The 23,096-nt window shown below is 37.5% G+C and overlaps 2 protein-coding genes and 1 long non-coding RNA gene across 4 annotated transcripts in view; 2 read left to right on the forward strand and 1 right to left on the reverse strand.

Moving 5' to 3' along the window:
* LOC131276393 (nephrocystin-3-like) overlaps window positions 1-5,412 on the forward strand; it is a 50,094-nt gene extending 44,682 nt beyond the window's left edge. The window contains 3 exon segments of the mRNA XM_071212456.1: window positions 321-396; window positions 4,301-4,428; window positions 5,262-5,412. Of these exon segments, the coding sequence (XP_071068557.1) occupies window positions 321-396; window positions 4,301-4,428; window positions 5,262-5,412 (355 nt within the window).
* Window positions 5,413-6,260: 848 nt separating this feature from the next.
* Window positions 6,261-7,642, forward strand: LOC139437781 (uncharacterized). Its single transcript, XR_011647685.1, has 3 exons — window positions 6,261-6,399; window positions 6,940-7,055; window positions 7,572-7,642. It is a non-coding gene; the product is annotated as an uncharacterized lncRNA (long non-coding RNA).
* Window positions 7,643-9,379: 1,737 nt separating this feature from the next.
* On the reverse strand, window positions 9,380-22,882 carry LOC131276369 (ubiquitin-like modifier-activating enzyme 5). Of its 2 annotated transcripts, XM_071212477.1 has the most exons (12): window positions 22,513-22,882; window positions 21,974-22,019; window positions 21,775-21,864; window positions 18,359-18,468; window positions 17,584-17,670; window positions 16,895-16,979; window positions 15,908-16,012; window positions 15,603-15,730; window positions 12,411-12,546; window positions 12,066-12,141; window positions 11,807-11,913; window positions 9,380-11,309 (listed from the first exon to the last, which is right to left on the reverse strand). In XM_071212477.1, the coding sequence occupies exons 1-12, from the start codon at window positions 22,704-22,706 to the stop codon at window positions 11,226-11,228; spliced, it is 1,248 nt and encodes a 415-aa protein (XP_071068578.1). In that variant the 5' UTR covers window positions 22,707-22,882; the 3' UTR covers window positions 9,380-11,225. The 2 variants fall into 2 exon arrangements, with proteins under 2 accessions (XP_071068578.1, XP_058145544.2); XM_058289561.2 differs by lacking the exon at window positions 11,807-11,913 and having other exon boundaries at window positions 9,380-11,316; window positions 22,513-22,879.
* Window positions 22,883-23,096: the final 214 nt, after the last annotated feature.

Below are 23,096 nucleotides of genomic sequence, written 5' to 3' on the forward strand. Positions count from 1 at the left end.
AAAAATTACCTTGTATGGAAGGTGACATAAAACTCAAATTTTGGGTTTTCATTTAGTTAGCTTGCCCTGCTGAGTTAAACCCAGTTAAAAACAAATGCCAGCTGCTTGGAGGACTAATTCATTCCTATTCCATAAGATTTTGTTTTCTGAAGGTTTTTGTTAGAGTTTTATATTTCCATATGAATATCACTTCTAGAAATAATAATATATTTAATAGTCAAAAGCAATTTTTACACTAGGAGAGGAATATTTTCATTTCACTGAAGTATGATATTTAGAACATGTTTCTTTTGACTTATTTTGCCTTTTTTTTTTTAAAGATACGAACAAGCTGAAGATTTTAGGAAAAAATCCTTTAAAATTCATCAGAGAGCCATGAGAAGAAAAGGCAACTTGGTAATGAAAGATTTTTTGTATTGAGTTTGAACTAAAGAGGTAAAGAGCATTTTGGCATAACATAATATAGGCGCATAACTCTCACATTTAGGAGCTTTATTTTAAAATGACTTCTGAAACAGGATAAAAATTTTCTTATTTACTTATATGTATTTAAAGGATAGTATTATTGAGAACAAATTAGTAAAATTTTGAAGTTCATTTCAATGTTAAACTTTGGAAGATGGATTTTAAAGCTGGTTTGATTCTTTTTTTATAGAGTTGGAAAAGGGAATAAAAGAAATTTAGTTAACATTTTATCTTAGATGCAAATGTAGAGAAACTCTTTCTCTTGAAAGCAAGAAACATTATTCTTTAACTTGCTGGTAAAATCCAAACATCGCATGTTTCTTTGTTATGACTTAAAGTGCTAGGTGCAATTTTAAATACTTGTTTAAATGTTTAAGCATTGGGGCTGGTAAATATCTGCAAGTTAATTCTGTTTTCTAATCTTTTGAAACGCTTTGAGGTATATGTTCACTTTGCTAAAATATCTCATAATCCACAAACACACTACAAACACATGTGATAACATGGATGAATCTTGAGAACCTTATGTTGAGTGAAGCAACCCAGACATTGAAGGACAAATACTACATGACCTCAATGATATGAAATAAACAAGCTGCCCTAGATAGCAAGAGACTGAACGATAGGCTTACAGGAAATCGGAGGGTGGAGGAAGGATATGAGCCGATGTCTGCAGGGGTGGAATTTAAGACGAGATGGTGGTAAGTATGAACACAAAGAAGAGATAAAAGGGGGGCAAGGGGTTGCCTTTGGTTGGGGCTTTGCGGGTTTGAGGGTGGCTGGGGAGGGACGGATGGGTAACGTTGCCCAAAAGTGGGGGGAGGGAGGGGTAGCATACGAACACAGGAGAGGGTCAGGTGTTGGTGGAGAGTAAAATGCCGAGAAAATCATATCAAAATATAATAAAGAGGGTTACCTGTTTAGAATGCTCGGAGGGGAGGGTCTGATGCAGGACGGGCTCCTGGGGAATGTCTAAATGCTCATTCTGCCAGAGTGGGTGACACCATGGGGTAGAAACCCAAGTAGTGAGAGTGGGGGTGGACCCACATCCTGGGGAGGACTAATGCCATCAAATAGAGGGAACTGTATCCCTCGAGAGAAAGTGTGGCTCCCAGGGCATTGGGGCAGTTGAGCAAGTTAGGCCCTGAACACTATTCAATCTATCTCTGGAAGTGGCTCCTCAGGAAATGGAGGTTGGCTGTCACTGTGGGCACCAAGGTGGAAGGGAAAATGGACGTTAAATGTGTGGAACCAAAGTAAATGGGGGGTAAGAGAGGAGTTTCTTGAGAGTACACAAGGATGGATATAAAACATGTAATATTACACCATAACATATAGGAGATGACAGAATGATAATGTAAACCATAATGTAAAACATAGGATAACCAGAATTGTAAAGAACTGTGTATACTAAAGTATGCACCATAATGTAAGCACAGATGTCACCTTGTTAGAAAGCTAATGTCTCAGACTCTGTACATCACTTTAAGTAAATATGATATGAATAGGGAGTAAGAGTATCACTGTGGAAGGGAAAAGGTTTTCTGGTGGATGTGTGGGAGTGCTGTATATTATATATATACATTGCTGTGGTCTAGGACTCCTGTGAAGAAAAGCTGAATAATTAGGGGGGGGGGGGGGAAAGAAAAAGATAGGATGTGGAATTTTTTCAAGTCAACATTCTTTATCTAAGTTCTTTATCTAACTTTATCCAAGTTCTTTATCTATCCTTTAAACCCATCGCTATATGCCATTCCCTAGTAAGGGACCATGACATTATATTGGGCTTCAAATTTCGGGGAGTTCTGGATCACAGAGTGTTTCAACAATGGCAATGGAGGGATACTGGTATGGGATACCAATGACAGGTGATATATGGCTGACAGGGAGCTGTACAGAACATATGTCCAGGGTGCATGGTAATGTTTGGATATACTCATAGTGGCAACAATTAAAAACCACAGCAGGGGGGGTACTGGGTTCCTGGCCAGTGGTGCTCTGTCGTGGTCCCTAGGGGAGCAGCGACAGTCTCCCAGGTACAGTGGCGGGGACCGGGAGGGAGTGAGGGTTCAACAGTGAGCCCCTGATGCTAATGACTATTTTTGTGAGCTGATAAACCTAAAATAAGAACAAGGCCTAGAGCAACATTGTGCCTGGGAATTTCCTCCTGTCAGCCTTCATGTTACTCAAATGTGGCCAGTCTCGAAGCCAAACTCAGCATGTAAATGCAATGCCTTTCCCCCAGCGTGGGACATGACACCCGGGGATGAGCCTCCCTGGCAACGAGGGACCACTATCAACTACCAACTGATGATGCAACTGGAAAATGATCTTATACGGAAGGTTCAATGCGGATCAGCAGAATATCCATGTCTACATAAAATACCATGACTTTAAAATGCTGTTTGACCTAAAGTAAGGGGGAAATGGAAAGGAGAAATGAGTTTATATGGCTACGAGTTTCTAAAAAAGAGTCTGGAGGCTGGCAGAAGGATTGCCCTCATGCACAACTGAGCAGAGTCAGAGAGACAGATAAAGCAGATACAACCCCCAGATATTGGTTCCTTTGAGGGCTAAAGAGACCCATGGGAGTTATGGTCATGGCCGATGGGGTTAACTACCAGGGCAGATGGCCCCTCTTTGGAAATGGTGTTTATGTGTGATGAATCTGGACTCAGATGGGATCTCCCTTCATAAGACTTTCATGCTAATGTGCTGGAGGTGCAGTTAATGTTGGGGTTTAAGATATATTTAGGGGATTTGAATCTCTGGACTGACAATGTGATAGCCAGGTCCTGAGCCTCAACAGACTCCAGCACCTACAATCTGATCTATTGGACTTGCCACACTCAGCTAAGATGGAGTTGAAGAAGGACAACCACCACACCATGGAGCCTAGAGTGATTACAACTGAAAATGGGAGGATTGCATCCAGCATCCATGTGGAATCTGGGCCTCCTCTTGACATAGAGGTGCAATGGACACAACCAATCCAATGTCCACATAGAGGAGGTGGCATTGGATTGGGAAAAGTGGACATGGTGGACGATGGGTGTGGGGAAAGGCAGGAAGAGATGAGAGGTGGAGGCGTCTTTGGGACATGGAGCTGCCCTGGATGGTGCTTCAGAGGTAATCACCGGACATTGTAAATCTTCACAGGGCCCACTGGATGGAATGGAGGAGAGTATGGGCCATGATGTGAACAATTGTCTATGAGGTGCAGAGGTACCCAAAGATGTACTTACCAAATCCAATGGATGTGTCATGATGATGGGAACGAGTGTTGTTGGGGGGGGAGAGGGGGGGTGGGGGGGTGGGGTTGAATGGGACTTCACATATATATTTTTAATGTAATATTACAAAGTCAATAAAAAAAATAAAATAAAATAAAATGAGAAAAAAAAATATTCTTCTGAGAGAGATTACCAGTTAATTTATTTTATCGCTTAGAGTCATTGATGCGAAATGTTTTAATTTTCATTGTGTTATAGCTACCTTGTAATTTCCTTTGATTTTCTTTTTTGATCTCATATCAGTTGGATTCTTAATTCTCATACTATTAAAATTTGGGTGATTTAAAAAAATAAATAAATAAATAAAATATCTCATAATCCTTTCACACAAAAAGCTTTTATTTTTAGAATATGATGCCATGTGGAAATGTGTAGTCTTAGTAACCATTAGATTCAGTGTGACACTTAAAATAATGTGATTTACTTTTAAAAAGAAAACAGAAAAATATTTTTATTTTTCATTTTTTTACACTCAATATATTGTTCCAGAATCACAGATTATGCTTACTTGGTGATTGCTTTTCTTTCTGTGTTTGCTCCAGTATGAATTTGCCCTTTTACGTAGAAGGGTTCCACAGTTAGAAGAGCTCACTTTAGGTAAAGACACGGCTGATAATGCCTGGACGCTCAATGAGCTGGGCGTTCTCTACTATCTCCAAAATAACCTGGAGTGAGTACCACGGTGTCGGGTAATGAAAACGTGTATCCGTTTGTCTCTTAGAAGCAAAGCTATTTTCCATTTCTCTCAAATTTATCATAGAAAAAAATTGCTAAACGCTAGAAAAAACTGATAAAAACCATGCCAAATTTCATGTATTTTCTCTGCTTTCACAGTGTTTCCTTAGTACTTAGAAAGTTATTATGTAGCTTCTGTAGTTTGTTTTATGTGTTTATGAAAAGTGAAACTTGAGATTACTGGAGAGTAAAGACAAGAGTAAGGATGATTGCTGGTTTTATTCCTTCAGGTTCTTTGGATATAAAATACCAAAAATAGCATTTATGTGTACACTTTCTGAAAAAGTATTTTTGGACTTCTTTGAATGTCAGAAAAAAAGAACAGATTTGACATTTTGGATGTTAGAAAAAAATGTAAATATTTATCCCAACTTCACAGAGGTTCTTTTTTTAAAAAACTATTTAGTATTAACATCAAAGGGAGAGGGAGTAAGTAAAAGTCTTTTGTTTGAGTTAGGTCTAATATTAAAGTTTTAAGAAGTTTGTTTAGGAAAATATTTATGGGGTTTGTCTTTAGGAGAAGTGGATAATACATATTTTAGAATCTATATTTTAGGCCCTCAAATTTTGAGGGAAAGCATTTTTAGTTTTCGGAAAAGGGCAGGAAGGGATGGGGTGGGAAAGAGGGAGAGAGAGAATCTTGAACTTAATCCTTTAACTATCTTGGATTTAAGAATAAAAAATGTTGTATCATTTCTCTACATAACGACGAGTGATTCTGACCTCTAGAGTATAAATTAATTAAACCATTTTGGGTTTTGTTCATAGAACAGCTGAACAGTTTCTAAAGCGCTCCTTAGAAATGAGAGAGAGAGTGCTAGGACCAGACCACCCTGACTGTGCCCAGTCTTTGAATAATCTGTTGGCACTGAAGTGGACACTGCTATCATTGTTACCAATTCTGCCCAACTTTCAATAACAGGAAATACTTAAAAGAGTCTGGAAGGGGTTTAAAGGGAAAGAGATAAGTGGAAATGAGTTTTTATGATGCTATCTCTGAACTATGTACAGTAGCAACTGACTGACATTTCTCCACCACCAGGAACAGTGAGAAGTAAATTGGTGATCCTAAAGGGCTTTCTGAATCATCAGAGTATTTTCTTATTCATATAACTTTACCTTTATATTTTTTACCATATAATCTCTTCATATATTTTATTCTATTCTATAACTTTAGCAGTTGAACTGAGAAGAATGCTTTTACTGAGATTTTTTTTTCCCTCAAATAATTTAAAAGATTTATTTATTTCTACACACACACACACACACACACCATCTGCTGTGTCAATTCACTGTGTGTTCTTCTGTGTCTGCTTGTTAGAGAGGGCACCAGGAACCGAACCTGGAACCTTCCAGAGTGGGAGAGAGTTGTTCAATCTCTGGCGCCACTTGAGTTCCCTGGTCTGCTGTGTCTCTTATTTTCTCTCCTGTGTCATTTTGTTGCATCATCTTGCTGCACCAGCTTTCCGCGTGGGCTAACACTCCTGTGCAGGCCAGCCCTCCTGTGAGGGTCAGCATGCCACATGGGCTGGCTCTATGCAAGGTCCAGCTCTCCACTCAAGCCAGCTCACTGCACAGGCCAGCTTGCCTTTGACCAGGAGGCCCTGGGAATCGAACCCTGGGCCTCCTATATGGTAGACAGGAGCCCAATCACTTGAGCCACATCAGTTTCCCTCAAATAATTTAATACCATATTTTATCTTAATGGGAACAGCTTTCTGATCAGATAGTTTTTATTGCCTTAACATTTTTTCCCTCAGATTTCACTGTCATTTTTTAGGGGAAACTTGACAAGGCTATACCTTTGTATGAGTTGGCTGTTGAAATTCGACAGAAATCCTTTGGCCCAAAGCATCCTAGTGTGGCAACTGCCTTGGTGAATTTAGCTGTTCTTTATAGCCAAATGGTAAGTTCCCCCATTTTAATTCTTTACAAATGAATGATGTTTTGTTATAAACTAGAGAGAAACATGAGTTAGGTATGGCACATTACAAATGATTAAAGAAAATTTAGATTATTTATCCTCTAATGCTTCCTTTAATACTTGAGACTACTGAAGATGGTTCCTTCCTCTTCATGTAAAACACCAACTGAGTGTTTAGTTTAGGATATGAGCTTAATATTTAAATACTGGAGACTCCTAAGTCCTATATAAGAATGTCTTTAGGCTTGTGGCATTTTCCTCTGATAAGTAAAGAACAGATGTGTACTCACTGGGCAGTCAGGAGAGGTTTGTGCTTATGTTTACCGATTAAAGTCAAATGGTTACCAAGTCAGGTCTAAGGCTCAGATTTTTGGCTACTATACTGCATCTCATATTATGATTGTTTATAAATTAATCTATGGATATTAACTTAAGTGCTTACCACAGTAGGCCAGCTTAATCTCAAGTAATTTCAGAAACCCACTGTGTTCAAGTAAGCATTACTGCTTTTTTTTTTATAAGAAAAAACACATTGAAGCTTTGCCATTGTGTGCAAGGGCATTCAAGATTTATGAAGACAGCCTGGGTCGGATGCATCCTCGAGTTGGAGAAACATTAAAAAATTTAGCTGTGCTTAGGTAAGAATTTTTTTACTTTCCTTCTACAGCCCAACTCTCTTTTAGAGCAGCTTTGACTCCTCTTAGGACAACACAGAATATTTATTGCTGCATATCCAGAGGTGAAATAAAGGCTGCACGATGTTCTGTAGAGGAGTATATAATGGCAAATGGTGAAGGATGGTTTACATTTGTAACTAATTGGTTGTGGGAGCAAAATGGTCAATTTGACGTCCTCAGAGCTTATTTACCATGAATCGTGTTTGACTTTTGCTTCCTCATTTGTGTTTACATGAGGACAGAGGGAATACCTTACCTCCCCTTGCAAATTCCCTACATCCATTACTACACTGTCTTAATACTATCTATATAAAATACTGCAGTGTTCCACAGCAGTATAGATGGAAAGGAGAAGAGTTTGGATATTTTGTCTGCTGAAAAAAATGGTAACTTGTTTTTCTGTATCCTACAAGGTCCTTTAGAATTGTTAAGAGGTTATGTTAATTTTCATTTTAAGAATTTTTTAAAAAATCAAAGCTATGAAGGAGGAGATTTTGAAAAGGCTGCTGCACTATATAAAAGGGCAATGGAAATAAAAGAAGCAGAAGCATCACTTTTGGGTGAAAAAGCTCCTTTACGACACTCATCAAGTGGAGACGCATTTAGCTTAAAAACAACTCACTCTCCTAATGTTTTCCTTCAAGGACAAAGGTAACAGCAGCAATCCCAATTCAGTGCAAATGCACCTTAGGGTAAAAATTAAGAAACATTTAGAACACTAGAATTTAAAAACTGTAAGAAAAATGTTAGGTTTTTAAGAAAATTTAACTTTTACTAACTTTATGTGATTTGACATTTGTATGAAATTGTATTGGACTACACTGATGTTTGAATCATGATTGTGCCTGTTCTATTTAAAATTTTCCTAGTGTATGGAATGCAGGCGTATAGACACAATTCTAATGACATGAAGAAAGGATTAGTCTTCTCCATGAGCTGTCAGAACAGTTAGAGTCAAGTTCAAGAATTCCATGATTTTTTCCATCTCTCAAAAACTTTACACCTTGTTTTCTTGGTCATGCTTTTTAGCAGTAGTCTTTCACCTCTCTACCTTAAAGAAAAATTTTGAGGATTGAATGGACAATATTTATTTAAGATTTGGATTGTCTTAAAAACTAGTCACAGGAATCACTGATTGGTGCATTAAAAATAAAAAATTCTATGTTTTGTATTCTACACCTTTTCCTTGAGCAGACTGGGCCAGACCCTCTGCTTTTCCTTTGCTTTACATATTCTGTGTTATTACCGTGTAGTACATATCTGCATAAGGTCTACAGTCACATTGGTGCAGTAAAGGTCAAGTTCTTTGGCATTTATTGACCTTTCCCCAAAATTGGATGTGATATTCGTTATCTTCTTTCTTAAATAGTCTTAAGTCTGTGTCTTCATTTACTTCAAATGCAAATTACTTGGCCAATTTTATACTGAAAATTAAGTATTTTTTACAGATTTTATAAACGTTACATTTTAGATATTGTTTTGTACCAATTGCTGTATTTATATACAATAACTTTTATAATCAATAATTTTAATACATGTAACTTTCTGTGTTAATTATAAAGGTGAAAGATATAGCAGCCACACTTTACTGTGTGTGTGTTTTAAAACAAAAGTGCAATGTTAAGTCCACTTTTCCCTTCCAGTTTATAAAAGAGGGCTAAAGTTTGCATTATAACTTAAAAGTATATTGAACATTACAGAATACTTTTATGTGTCCAATACTTGCTGAGTAGCATCTTCAAGTTGAGGCGCTTGGGTGACTCTACAGGGTTTTGATTTTTCTTTTTAAAATTTTTATTTCAGTACCATATATACAACCTGAAATTTCCCCATTTAACCACATTCAAATATATAATCAATTGCTGTTAATTATATTCACAATATTGTGCTACCATTACCAAAAACATTTCTTGCATCCCAGATAAAACTCTGTATATTTTAAGCCTTAACTCCTTATTCCCTATTCTTCCCTGTCCTCTGGCAATCTATATTCAGAAAGTCAAGTATAGATTTGCTGTATGACCTGGCAATCCCACTTCTAGGTATGTACCCAAAAGAAAGCAGGGATTCGAAAAGATGTTTGCACACCAATGTTTATAGCAGCATTTTTCACAATTGACAAAAGATGGAACCAACCTAAGTGTCCATCAGCAGACGAATGGATAGAGACAAGGTAGTATATACACACAATGCAGTATAATTAAGCTGTGAAAAGGAACAGAATTTTGATATATGTGAAATGGATTAACCTTGAAGACATCATGTTGAGTGAAATAAACCAGACATAGGACAAATATTTTATGATCTTACAGGTGTGAAATAATTACACTAAGCAAATACATGGTATCAGAAACCTGAATACCAGGGGCTGATGTGTAGGGTTAGGGGGTGGGGAATTAAAGCTTAATTGACATAGTTTCTGTTTGGGGTGATAGAAAAGTTTTAGTAATTGATGGTGGTGACAGTAGCAAAGCATAAATATAATGAACACCATTGAATTATATATTCTGAATGTGGTTAAAAGGGGAAATTTTGGGTGGTGTCTGTTACCAGTATAAAAATTACATATTAATGTTAAAAAAAAAACATAGGCTTGTACTGCTCAGAGAACCTAGTGTAGACTGTGGGCTCTAGTTAATGTCACAATTACAATAGTGCCTCATCTGTAATACAATAGTGCCACACTAATGCAAAATGGGGGCAGGTATAAGGAAATTACTTCCATGATTTTTCTGTAAGCTTACAACTTCTGTAATTAAAAAAAAAATCTCTAAAACTAGAAAAAGTATTTCACAGGTGATGACAGCTGAATTTTAAAGAAATGGTAAAAGATAAATTTCAAGGGTAAGACAAACTATGCCCTTATTTTCTTAATGGTAAACACAAGAATCACAACAATATGATCTGATAACCTCAAGTGTATATTAAAAACACTTGATATTTGGGGCATTCTGATTAGTTTTTAGAACTTTATTTTACACATGGGGTGTCCTATTTTTTTTTAACATTTCTCCCCCTAGATATATAATTTAGACATTCAAATCTTCAAAACTAAAACTCACCAAAACAAAAGATTCAGAATAGAAACAGCCTGCTGGTAATGGTTATTTATTGGTTTCCAAAACATTAGGAGTTTTTTTCAACCAAGGATCCCAAAACATTAGGGATTTTTTTCAACCAAGGTTCTTTATGCTTTTGTTACGTTATCCCTCCAGAGAAAACCAGTTTTCTGGTCAGGATCAAGGGAAGATAGATACCTCTCCTGGGAAAAAATACACGTCAGTCATTGTGGAGGCTTAACTCTTGACAACATCTAGGAAATCTAAATTAAATGAAGTAAAATATTCAGAAGGTAGCCTATGTGATACGGATATCTTAAGAGCCTAAATTTTCTGTCTCTTGCTCCACAATTAATAGAGTGATTCCAGATATACCACAGATGCAATAATTTCTTTTCCTTGGTACAGTATAAAATATAATTTGTATTTCATAACAGAACCTTTATCTGTCTATCCATAATGATAGCTTTACAAACTATTACAATGACTACATTTTAACTTGTATTTCATCAGGAAACCTTTAAGGAGATAAGATGTCTTTATATTATAGGTTAATTTTAACTCATTGTAGGTCAAGTTAGTAGCAGTGGGCAACTTTCTTGTACAGAGCAATTCGAAAGACAATTGCAATTGCTAGCTCTATTGAATAGAGCTGCATTTGAGGATCACATACTACTTTATTATCCATGATCCTCAGGCAACACAAGACAAGGGGTTTTTGGAAAAGGAAGACTACAGCATCAGATCAATCCTGCCTCACCCTCTCACAAACCACCCCACCCCCCCAAATCAGTCAAAACATTTAACTGATGAAGTTTTTGGTAAAATTCATAAACACCTATAATAATCCTTTGATGTTTACTTATTAGAGTGGCACATGAGTTTCGGGAAAGTGATTTGGTTGGGGAAGGGAGCATGAAGCAACAAAATATTTTCAAAAAGTATAACAATTCAGTGAAAATTTATACATCAGTTGATGTTGCCTTAAGTTTTACTGATCTTAAAACAAATGTTTTTAACTGCAAGGGAATAAGCTTCAACATAGGAAATCAAATATTTGCCAGTCCATTATTTATATATTCTTCATCTTGGCCATGAGGTCTTCCAAGCTTTCACTAGAATCTTCCACTGTTATCCCAGGTACAGAATCTTCTTGCTGTCCACTAATGAAGGAAAGAAGCATGTAAAATTCTTGATTTAGGAGTATGTACTCAGTAAACCTAACCATTTTCAACAAGTTTATAAAGCAAATTTTCTTTAATAAATATGTCTTCTAATTTTTAGGAAAGAAAAAGTCCTTTATTATCCCTACCTGCCACTCAAAATAAGGCAGCAATTTGAATAGTTTTGAGATCTGTACTGAAGTAGTATTTTTAAATGGTGGTATGGCTAAAACTATCAATGTACAAATTGATTTTGATATTTTCATCAAAATCTAGAATACTCGATCTGTTAATGAGTAAATGAAACTATTTTATGTCTATGTTGTCAGTTTAAAACATGCTTTGTATATCACCATATTAGCACTGAATACTTCTCACATCTTAATGCTATATAGTGTAAAATATCAGAAACAAATACCGCATGGTGATGATAAATACAAAGTTTTTCTTATATGATATTTATTATGGATAAATCAGATTTTAAAATTACAGTTTTTGGAATTGTATAGGCCACTGTAATCCCTTCAGGTAAGTCAGGAATTGGACCCAAAGAGTTTTTCAGTTCCTCTTCTGAAACCTCAGATACCAGCTCAATACCTAGAGTTAAATTTGATCATATAATAATTTTAAGGATCTTAATTTAACAAGCAATAACCATTAAAAATTTGTAAGATATTTTAATAATTATATTCACTGCCATGGAAGATTTTGTTTTATGCTGCAATTTTAATTCATAAAGGAATACCTACCCCACTCATTATCTTCATGTATTATCTCTTTCTCTTCTTGAACAACCTCCTGTTTGGGTAGTGCTGCTACCTTTTTCTGTAGAAATCAAACAAGAGATGTTTTTATCCATTCTCAGTTCTCTGAGGCATTAATCAAGAATTCAGATAGGCTTTTTATACTAGCAAAAGCAAGTAAAGATTTTGTACATAAATTTACTTCCATTTTAGAAGTAAACAAATAAAAATTTAAAAATTGAGGAGGAATCTGTTTATCTTGTATTCCAAATCTAAATACTTGTTTCTATTTCTTGAGTTATTGTCCTGAGCACTATGATCCTTCATATATTCTCATAGACTGACATATACCTTATATTCGTTCTGTTGCTTCCTGCAATTTTTGTCTTCACACTGAGGATTTGGTTTCATGGACATGGTAGGAAAGAAATCCTGCATGGCATTGTATCCAAGGTAGAAACTAACAGTACCAAAACCTAACAGAAATCTGGAAAAATGAAGCAAAGTAGATTTATATAAATAAAACCATAAAAGTTCTAGAAGAAAGTATCTGAATATTTAAAAAAATGATTTGGAATAGGTAATGATTTTGTAGCATGATACCCAGAAAACTCTATCTTGCACACAGGGCCTGGCTCATAGGAGATGCTTAAAGAGTTACTGAATGAATGAAATAAAAGGTTATTTCACTAACTGTGGAACACACTCTTATTTTATGAATCACTAAAAAATATAAAAAAACCAATGACATGTCAACAACATTTAAGAAGCATCCTGATTTCAGAGGTTAAAACGTGGGAAAAGTGTGTCTTAAAAATTCCTGAAATATGATACCAAATCCTTAATTTTTAAACATTTTCATATATAATGTACACACACTAAAATATATAATCTTAAATGTACAGCTCAAAGAATTGTTACACAAATCTTCATCCAAGTAAGCATTACCAGATCAAGATATAGAATGTTTACAGTATCCCAGAAGTCAAATCTGACTCCTCTGAAAAGCTTCTGTATAGAGAAAAAAAATCACGTACAAAAGAAAGGATAAAAGGACAAACATTTTCAAGTGCATATTCTTAATATACAAGGTCTTACAGTATGTCACTAAGGAAAGACAAAAAACCGAGCAAAGAAGATGGGCAGAAAATTTACAGAAAAATGTACGTGCTCAGCCCTTGCCACAATTAAATGAAAATTACAATGAGATCCATTTTTCATCTATTAGATTGCCACTATTATCAAAGTGTTGGGGAAACGTACTCTTATACTGTAGTGAAATGTACATCCTTTGGAAGGGAAACTTCTATAATATCTGTGAAGATAAATACTGTACTGGGGCGAAGTAGCTCAAGGGGGTTGAGTGCCTGTTTCCCATGTACAAGGTCCTGGGTTCAATCCCTGGTACCTCCTAAAAAAACCAAACAAACTGCATTTACTCAAATTCCTCATCTAAAAGTTCACAGTACAAAAGTCTAGTACATAAAGATATACGCAAGATATATGCAGCATTGTTGATAATAGTAAAAATCTTTAAGTAGCCCAAATGTCCACCAACAGAGGGCTGGTTAAATATGATACATCCTTAAAAGAATACTTTGTAACCATGCATTTTCTCTCTCTCTCTCTCTCTCTCTCTTTTGTACCATGCTACAAAATGTTTCAGTTAGGGCTTACCGAAGCTTGTACAGGCTATTTTCTCTTACGTGCAACAGCCCTAGACTGTTACCTTGAAAGTTCTTATATACGCTTTCTACCATTTCTTTTCTGGCAGCGGATACTAAGATCAGGATGCCTCCTTGTTTCATGTTCCAGTTTGATCTTAATATATAGGAGGCTTAAGAAGCACATAAGAAGCTAATTAAAGTTGTAAAGTGAAATAAAAATTATGGACTGAAAAAAACCTAAAGGTATTCTGCCTTTAATAAAATGATTGTGAGTTGGTTCATAAACTCTTGGACATTAATTTTAGCTAATATGGTACCTTTTTCTTTCTTTTTAGTTACAGTTTAGATAGGTGTGGTTGCTAGATACGGTTTTTGGATAGCAGAAATGATACCCTGGTTAGTTTTTAATCACATTCAGATTATTTTTAGTAATAATTAAAGATAGTAGAAGCCCAGGGTTTTCATGTCTATGTCACTACCCTTTGGTCAAGCCTGCAGAGATTTAAATCTTTTTGCGACGGTTTGCTCGGTCGGTAGAGGTGGGGTCCCGCTGGGGACCAGGGGTCGGTCCCGCTGGGGACCAGGGGTCGGTCCCGCTGGGGACCAGGGGTCGGTCCCGCTGGGGACCAGGGGTCGGTCCCGCTGGGGACCAGGGGTCGGTCCCGCTGGGGACCAGGGGTCGGTCCCGCTGGGGTTGCGTGGTTAGGCTGACGGGGTCGCCCGGAGAAGCAGGAGACAAACTGAGGACAAGGGAGGCCAGGCCCTTGTCGGGGGCTCTCAGGACTGGAGGGCGCACGGCAGAAGAACTACCGCAGAGACAAGGTAAACATGCAAGTCCACTTTATTGAGGGAGAGGCAACAGTTTTATAGGGGCTGGGGAAGGCTGATTGGTCGAAGCCACGCCCTGTTTTGATTGGTTGCCGGAGAAAGGTCAGTGGGCGGTACTGGGCGGGGGAGGGGTGGTGATTAGGGATTGGCTGTTGCTGTTGCTGGGGGAAGTGGCAGGGTTTTGTGATTGGTGGCTGCTGTTGCTGGGGTGGAGGGCAGACTTGAGTTTCCTGCCCACGCCTGGCTGTTGCTGCTGTTGCTGCTGTCGGGGAGAGGGAAAAGGGCAGACTGGATTTTTCCGCCCAAGCCTGGCTGTTGCTGCTGTCGGGGGGAGGGAAAAGGGCAGACTGGATTTTTCCGCCCAAGCCTGGCTGTTGCTGCTGTCGGGGGGAGGGAAAAGGGCAGACTGGATTTTTCCGCCCAAGCCTGGCTGTTGCTGCTGTCGGGGGGAGGGAAAAGGGCAGACTGGATTTTTCCGCCCAAGCCTGGCTGTTGCTGCTGTCGGGGGGAGGGAAAAGGGCAGACTGGATTTTTCCGCCCTGCGCCTGCGCAGGGAGAAAGAAGGCATCGTGTGGCACTATCTGGGAGGAGGGGCAGCCACGGAAGCATGGCTGCCGAGAAGGGGAGACCCGAGGGCACTCTGCGCCCATGCCGAGCTTCCTTCAGGGGTGGCGGTGGGCCCGACCAACCACCCTATTACAGGGGCAGCGGTTTGGAGTAGGCCTACTGCGGCCGCCGCCCCCCACCAGGTCAGCAAACCACACTTCAGCCCGAGGGGTGACCGCATCTTTTGGTTAAATGCTTCATAAATATATCAATACCAACGTATACCACATAACATGAGCTCTTACAAATGCAGGGAGGAAATAATATTCTTATATATTCATATACACACACAATATGATTATATATAATAGACACACATGTATAAAACAAAATATTTAAAACAATTAAATACTTAGCTGGTTATTTAAAATTTTTAAATTCTTCAGGAAATATTTCTATCAAAAGCAGATAAGACTATTCTGAAAAATTAGCCCCCATTTACTTTAACACATTTTGTACTAAGATTCCAGCCACCACTCCCATCGTAGTAGGAAGGCTGGCTGCACAAACACCTTCCCGTTTCAGAGTCTTTTCATCAATATTTGCAGCAACGACAAGTGGTGGAGCACACTACATGAAAAGGAACAAAAGAAAACACGTTTCAAAGGAAGGAAGTATGAGATATTCTGAATAGCATTCTATCATATTCCAAGTGTTCTTTTTCCTGTAAAGTGTACTATATTTTTAATACCCCTAAGAAATTCAGTACCTAACAGTGAAAAATAGCCCAAAATGAATAATGTATACCGCAAAACAAGCAGATTCTCCAGGAATTAAGAGCTGTATATGTCCTGAAACTGCATTTTCACTGACCCCAGACGCCATCCATGTTTGTCCAAGTTCATTACAAGCCTTAGTAGAAATAGGTGAAAACAAAGGAAGAACGTAAGAGAGCAAGTAGTTCGTCACCAATTCTTCTCATGAAAAATTCAGGTCAACTAAATGAATTACCAAGGATTTTAAAAATTAATTTTCTGAATAAAAAAGGGGGAAGTTATATAAATGGAATTCTTAACAATTGCCATTGTTCATTTGAAGAATAAACTGACAGTATTCAAGCAAGCAATCAATAAATATCTGTTTAAATTGAACCATAGATTACTGGATTTCTTAAGTAAAAATTTATGTAAAAATTCACTTTTCTAAAATAATTTCAGCGACAAAAAAATCCAAAATTTCATTTGATAAGTTAAAATAATACAAAAGAATTGTTTTACTTTTGAGAAACTAAAATTTTATTTTTTAGAAACCAAAGTTTTTATTGGCAATTTGTACAGTTACAAATTTACTTTAAAATACCTAACAAAAGTTAAAACTAAAGCTGACCAAAAAAAGAGTAGTACAAAATATTAATCTATTTTTAAAAATTGTGTATCAGAAGTTATTGCTATTTTATACTTTCGTCTATCAGTATGAGAGATTAGGCTAATAATACAAAATATGCAACATCTGCAAGGCAAGACAAGTCCTATAGCTGTTGAAATAAATTTCAAAAGTAGCCTAAAAGCACACCAAAAATAACTAATATACAGGGGGAGCAGACACAGCTCAGTGGTTAAGTTCCTGCTTCCCATGTATGGGGTCCAGAGTTCAATTCCTGATACTCCTTAAAAAATATATATACATTATTAAAAGGTTTAAATTCAGGATTTTTAGGATGGATAATATATATTGACTATATAAGAAAATACATAAATCTATAAGTATAATATCTTATACAATAGGAATACTCACTGTGTTTATTGTCATTCGAGCTTCAAAATTGTCCACACAGCTAAGAACTAGGTCAACAGGTTTTCCTTCTTCTAACCCACCATTACTAGTCACAGAAAAATTTTATTTGAAAATCTCAAGACATAATGCATTCTAATTAGACTTTGTTCAGCCGCACAGTCTGAGTAAATGTTTATGTATCTTAGAAGCATTAGTTTATAGCAAGTACTGAATAACTATTATGAATAAAACATGTTACTGTAGTAATAATTCCTCTACAAAAATTGAAGGGAGTAGTCTCTTCACAAGAGTTAGCATTTCCCTATCAGCTTTTTCATAGACTTTTGTTCATTTTATACAGTCACTATAAATGTGAATGTAATAAAAATTAATTTAATACAGTTTACTATTTCAGTGATGTTATGCCAGTCTCTGTAGAGCTGATTTTATGTAGAAATAACATATGGAACACAGAACTTATATTTTGGATCTTTTGTTATAGCATTACAATTTACAGGGTTTGGTTTTTTGTTGTTTTTAGACAATATATACTTTTAATTGAGCTCCTAATACACAGAAATGGCACAAAAATTACAAGATTAAAATATATTAAAATATATATCGATGTATATCTACAACTCAGTATATTTTCTAATAAATATTTAACTGAACTGGAAGTTATACAAAAAATCATAAGTAAACATTTTCACCTTGTTCTCTCCATGAAATGCTGAAAGTTTTCCACTGTGGTGATATTGTAGTTGTGCACTTCAAAAAGAACATCAGGATTAATGTGTCTATGAGAGAAAAGGGGAACAAAGATAAAGATTACTAGTAGGAATAATAAGAGAAATCAAGAAGGAAAAAAGTGAAAAAAGCTAAAGAGCATTTAATAGAATAAAGAAAAATTCAAGCTATTTAAGGAAAATCCAAAGTCCTGTTCTATTTCATGTTGCATTTTCGAGGACTAGGTTCAAAAGCAAGTAGACTGATAAGAATTATAAAAATGTTCCTACCCCAATCTTGGTCAATCTATATGCTGGAAATTAAATCATTACCATCTCTGGTAGTTAAAGTTCAGCCTAACAAAAAGTTTTTCGTTCCTCGTTCAATTCAGTGCAAGTACCACAGAGGAACTTCTAGAGCAGGGCTTGGCAAATGACAACTCCAAGCCCATGGCCCAAATCTGGCCCACCATCTGTTTTTGTTACAGCCTGAAAGCTAAGAATGGTTTTTACTTTTTTTAAGGTTTAGAAAAAAATCAAAAGCAAAATAACATTTCATGACATGAGCATTATGAAATTCAAATTTCAGGGTCCATAAAAGCTTACCAATCCACCCCTCTAACAGGAAGCGAATTCTTTGTTAATGGAAACCTGCATTTGTATAGTGAAAAATTGGGGTCCATTTTACATATCAGGTTAACTCATACCCAAATATACAAGGATTTCACTTCATATGGTCCTTAACAGCTATTCCATTTACCTCAAAGTATGCTCAGCTGCTTGAACTTTACTTAATCCTGCTTGATGAGGTTGGAAGAAAAGTCTATTCATATTGGCCAGTTCCACCTTGTCATAGTCAAAGAGCAGCAACTAAAATAAAAATAGTGGTACTCTAGTGAAAATCTTATCGAAAAACTGACTAAAAAAATTAACTAGTGGACTTCACATTTGATGTGTTTAAAACAGTTTAACTAAAACACTAGATGGCCACATATTAATTCACTTAATGCTTCTAACAACAAACAAGGTAAGTACACAGGTATTATCATCTCCATTTCAGAAGTGAGGCAACTAGGGCACTTGCCCAACCACTTCTCAGCTAATATTCAGTAGAAGTGGGATTCAAATTCACACTTTCTCAATCCAGTGTCTGCACCCTAAACAGAATGCTCTCTTGCCCCTCTAAATCAGGAGATCTTAACCAGGGGTCAACAGATGCCCAAGAGTCTATGAAAAGATTTCAGGGGATCTGTGAACTTGAATGGAAAAAAAAAAAAAAATCAACTTATCTTTTATCTTTATTTCTCTTATTATCTTTATTTCTCTGATATCTGATGTTGAGTGTCATAAAACTATCTCCCATTACATTCTGAGAAGGGGTCTGTGGTTTTCACTTGACTGGCAAAAGGGTCCGTGGAACAAAAAAGGTTAAGAATCCCTATAGTAAATGAGTCACTGAAAATTAATTTTCATCTTATTCATTTGGATTTTTAAAAACTGCCAAAATCCTATTTTATTCTAAAATTTTAATATTATGCTAAAAACCAAGAACCTATTACATAAATGAACGCTTTAAATAAGATAAAAATGTTATAACTTACAACTATAGTATACCTGAATCCTTTTGTGAATATGACACTACATATACTCATGCCAGCAAACACCATTTCAAATAGGATTGTTCACATTACTATAGAAACCAATTGTTTCCAGCCATATACTTAGGCTTGTTTCAAACAGCATCTGTCTCTCTGTTACATCAACACACACGGTGTTTGCAAGGGTCACAGATCCCATACCTTATCAGTAAAAAGAGGTTGGCCCCAATGATCTCCAAGGTCCCTTCCTGATTTACAATTATGGGAGTCTGTAATACAACTTTCAGTATCTTAAATTTAATAATGAAAACAAATATGGGATTTTCTTCTTCTAAATACAGAAAGTATAAAGAAAAAAATTAATCCAACCCATATCAAAATCTAGATAACTCTTAACTGCTAGAAAAGATACCATTTATCCCTCTGTGGTAATTTTCTAATCATAGAAAATTTCTCCAAAACATGATTTAAGTTCATTTAACAAATACTTATTAGGTCTGGAAAGCTATTAAATTTGCGTTTGTCTCATAGGTTCTTATGAGTAGGTTGTAGGAAATACTAACTTGGGAATAGAAGGTGTGAATTGTAACTCAATTTCTGATGCTAATTTGCTAATTGTGGGTAAAAATAAATTCACATGTTAGGCTTGTAGCATCTATAGTAAAGCAGCTGATCTGGATCTGGTAATCTAGGGCACTCAAGGGTTTCCAGATACTATTAAGATGGAAAAGACTCTGGGTCTTCATCTTCCACTTCCTTACTTAAAACTCATGAATCAGCTTCTTATCTGTTTTATATATTAAAGAAAGACTTCCTGAAACTTATCTAGTTAGAGCCTTAGCTTCCAAACTCAAGTTCACATTGGAATCACTTGGAGAATTTAAAAAAAAGACAGGTAGCTGAGTCCCATCCCTAGAGATTCTGATTACAGTCTGACATCAGAATTTTTTTAAAATTCCCCAGGTAATTCTAATTACAGCAATATTTGAAAACCACTGATCTAGATCCTTACTGCTCAAAATGTGGCCTTAGACCAATAGCATCAGCATGGGAACTTGTTAGAAATACAGGCAAGCGCCCCAAACTTTAATGTGCATGTGAATCACTTGCGGATCTTATAATATAGTCTCTGGTTTAGTAGGTCTGGGTTAGGCTTCCAGTCTTCATTTCAAGTTCCTAAATGTTGGTGCTGGTGCCCCTGATGCTCCATGAATTTGACTTTGAATAACAAGAATATGGTGGTTCTGAAATTGTAATACCTGAATCAATAACATCCAGATCACCTGGGAACTTGGAAATGCAAATTCTTAGGCCACCCCAAACCTACAGAATTAAAACCACTGGGGTAAAGTCTGGCAATCTGTGTCTTAACCAGCCTTGTGATTCTGATGCAAATTTAAGAACCACTGATCTGGATGGTCTTTAGTATTCCTAGTCCAGGGGTTTTCTTAACCTTTTTTGTTCCATGGAACCCTCTGCCAGTTAGGTGAAAACCACAGACCCCTTCTCAGACTGTAGCAACTGATAGTTTTATGACAAACAACTAGTGTCAGGTCTGACAACAACCGTAATTTTGAATAATGGATGAGCATAAGTGATTTTTTGAGATATTCAATGACTATATGAAGACTACTATAATTTATTGCATACATTCAAAAGTGAAAGAAATGCTAGATTTCAGTTAGAGATCAGAAAAAATATAGTAAGTTGATTTTATTCAATTCAAGACCACAGACCCCCTGAAATCCCTGGTTAAGAACTCCTAACCTATTTAATCATCTAGAGTACTCAAGCTAAAATTGCTAAAAATTGCTAAAAGCAATTTTTGACTGGCTTTTTAAAACTTCTTGAGAGGTATTAAACATTTTAATAAACATTTTTATTATTGTGCTGTTTGGCTTTTCTATCTTGATAAAAGAGTGCCAATTTTAAAACCATCTTCTTTAAAGAATTTGGGACATACGTGAATCCACATGTTTAAAGCATTGGTACTTTGTAGGAGAATTCTTGCTTTATCGAAACGATAAACTAAAAGGTATATGATTGTGGAAAGCTTATCCAATTACCATGTATCTAACATTTAGCTTTATAAATGAAAGATAGGTAAACTTACCACCCACAATCCAAATAAATTTTATTAAAAAGTAAAATATGAATGGGTTAAAAAAAATCTGGATCATTCTCCAGTTCAAACTCAAAGTAATAAAGGCACATGCTGTAATCTATCTAGCATAAAGCATGTGTTTGGAATATTGGATGTTTTAGTGTTTTACTCACAGGCTATCAATTTAAAAGCTTCTTTCCTAAGTTTCTTTATCTAAAACCATGTAAGTCCAAATGGTCATATCACCCAAACTAAAAAGTTTCTGAACACAACTTAGTTCTTTCTTTAATTAGCAATAACATCAGCTTCCATTTGAGTGGGGATCTGTCTTAAACCCTCGGAAGAACGAGCGTCTGAATAAATATGCCACAAATCAATAAACCATTAGTAATGAGGAAAGAAACCTAACCTGTACCTCATTTACTCCAGGAGTTAGTATTTCTCTATATGATCGGTGAAGAGAAATGTTTTTACCTTACCAATGCCACATCTCGTCAGCATTTCAGCACTCACACTACCAACTCCACCAACACCTACTATTGCTACAGCACAAGTACGGATTTTCTGTAAAATGAAAAATTATGTATGTGTTGCTTAGTAACTTCATCAATATGTCACCAGAAATTTTCATTTATTCAAATCATCTTCAAAAATTTGGGAAGGTTTATCATACCTCATAATCATTTACAATTCCCATTCGCTTCAATGCCATCAGGCGGCTGAAAAAAAGGAAAAAAACATTTTAGACATTATTTCTGCTGAATTAAGAAGCCTTAGGAAAGGAAAGGGACAGGCAGGACTGGTGAAGTAGAATGGTCAGAGACGTTCCCGAGCACCTTATGAATGGTGCCAATCCTGGGCTCCTCTCCCCGGCCCCTGGTCTATGAACCTTTTAGAAAACTTGACGTTTATGCTTAAGGGATTTTACAGTGATCGTCACCTTCTGGAAGTTCACCAGCTGCAGGGTTTCCTCGAGACTGGCATGATTAAGGCCTCATGTGGAGGGAGGTGGCCTCGTGAGGCAGAGGCGAGAGAACTCTGGGTTCGTGTCCTCTGCCGGCACAGCAGCAGCACCATGTGGCTGACTCGCTTCGGTTTTTTAAAGAGAAAGGGCATCTGACCAGTATAGCACGTAGCCTTGCCCTTTGGGGAACGTAATTCCGATGAGGAACAGGGAAGCAGAGGGGCATCAACTGGGGACGCGCCGTTCACCTGTAGGGGTTGGAGTCCACCACCTCCGAGCTCATGTGCGCCACGCCGGGCCGGACGACCCCTCCGCGGGCGCCCCCCACGGCCTGCCGGCTGTTCTCCTCGACCAGGTGCCGCTCCAGGTCCTGCAGCTCCTGCTTCAGCCGCTCCACACACTCGGCCACCACGGCCGCGCCCGCTGCCGCCGAGGCCTTCATCCCGGCCTCCCCGCCGCCCGGCGCTGCCCACCAGGGTAAGTGAGGAGGCCCCCACCGGCCTCTCGGCTCAGTCAGGGGAGGGCCCAGCGCCCACAGACACGTCTCCACCTCCCCGCGGTTCCACTTGCGGTGCGTGGCTGCCTTTATACCGCTCAACGAGACCCCTCCCCGTGGCTGCTTCCGGTGCGCCGCCGCCGCCTGCCCCTCAAGGTGACCCCTCCCCTCTTTGGCTTCCGCTTCCCGGGGTCGTGGAGACCGATGGGCAGGGCCGGTGCGCGTGGCCCGCTGCTCGGGCAGGAGAAACGCCAGGCTCTTTTCTCCTGGGCCGGAGGTTCTGAGGAGCTTTTCTCTGACCCGCGCCCTCCAGGATCTTGCGCCGCCGGCGTCTTA

The sequence above is a fragment of the Dasypus novemcinctus genome, chromosome 28 (genome assembly GCF_030445035.2).
Source record: "Dasypus novemcinctus isolate mDasNov1 chromosome 28, mDasNov1.1.hap2, whole genome shotgun sequence".
NCBI classification, from domain to species: Eukaryota; Metazoa; Chordata; class Mammalia; order Cingulata; family Dasypodidae; genus Dasypus; species Dasypus novemcinctus.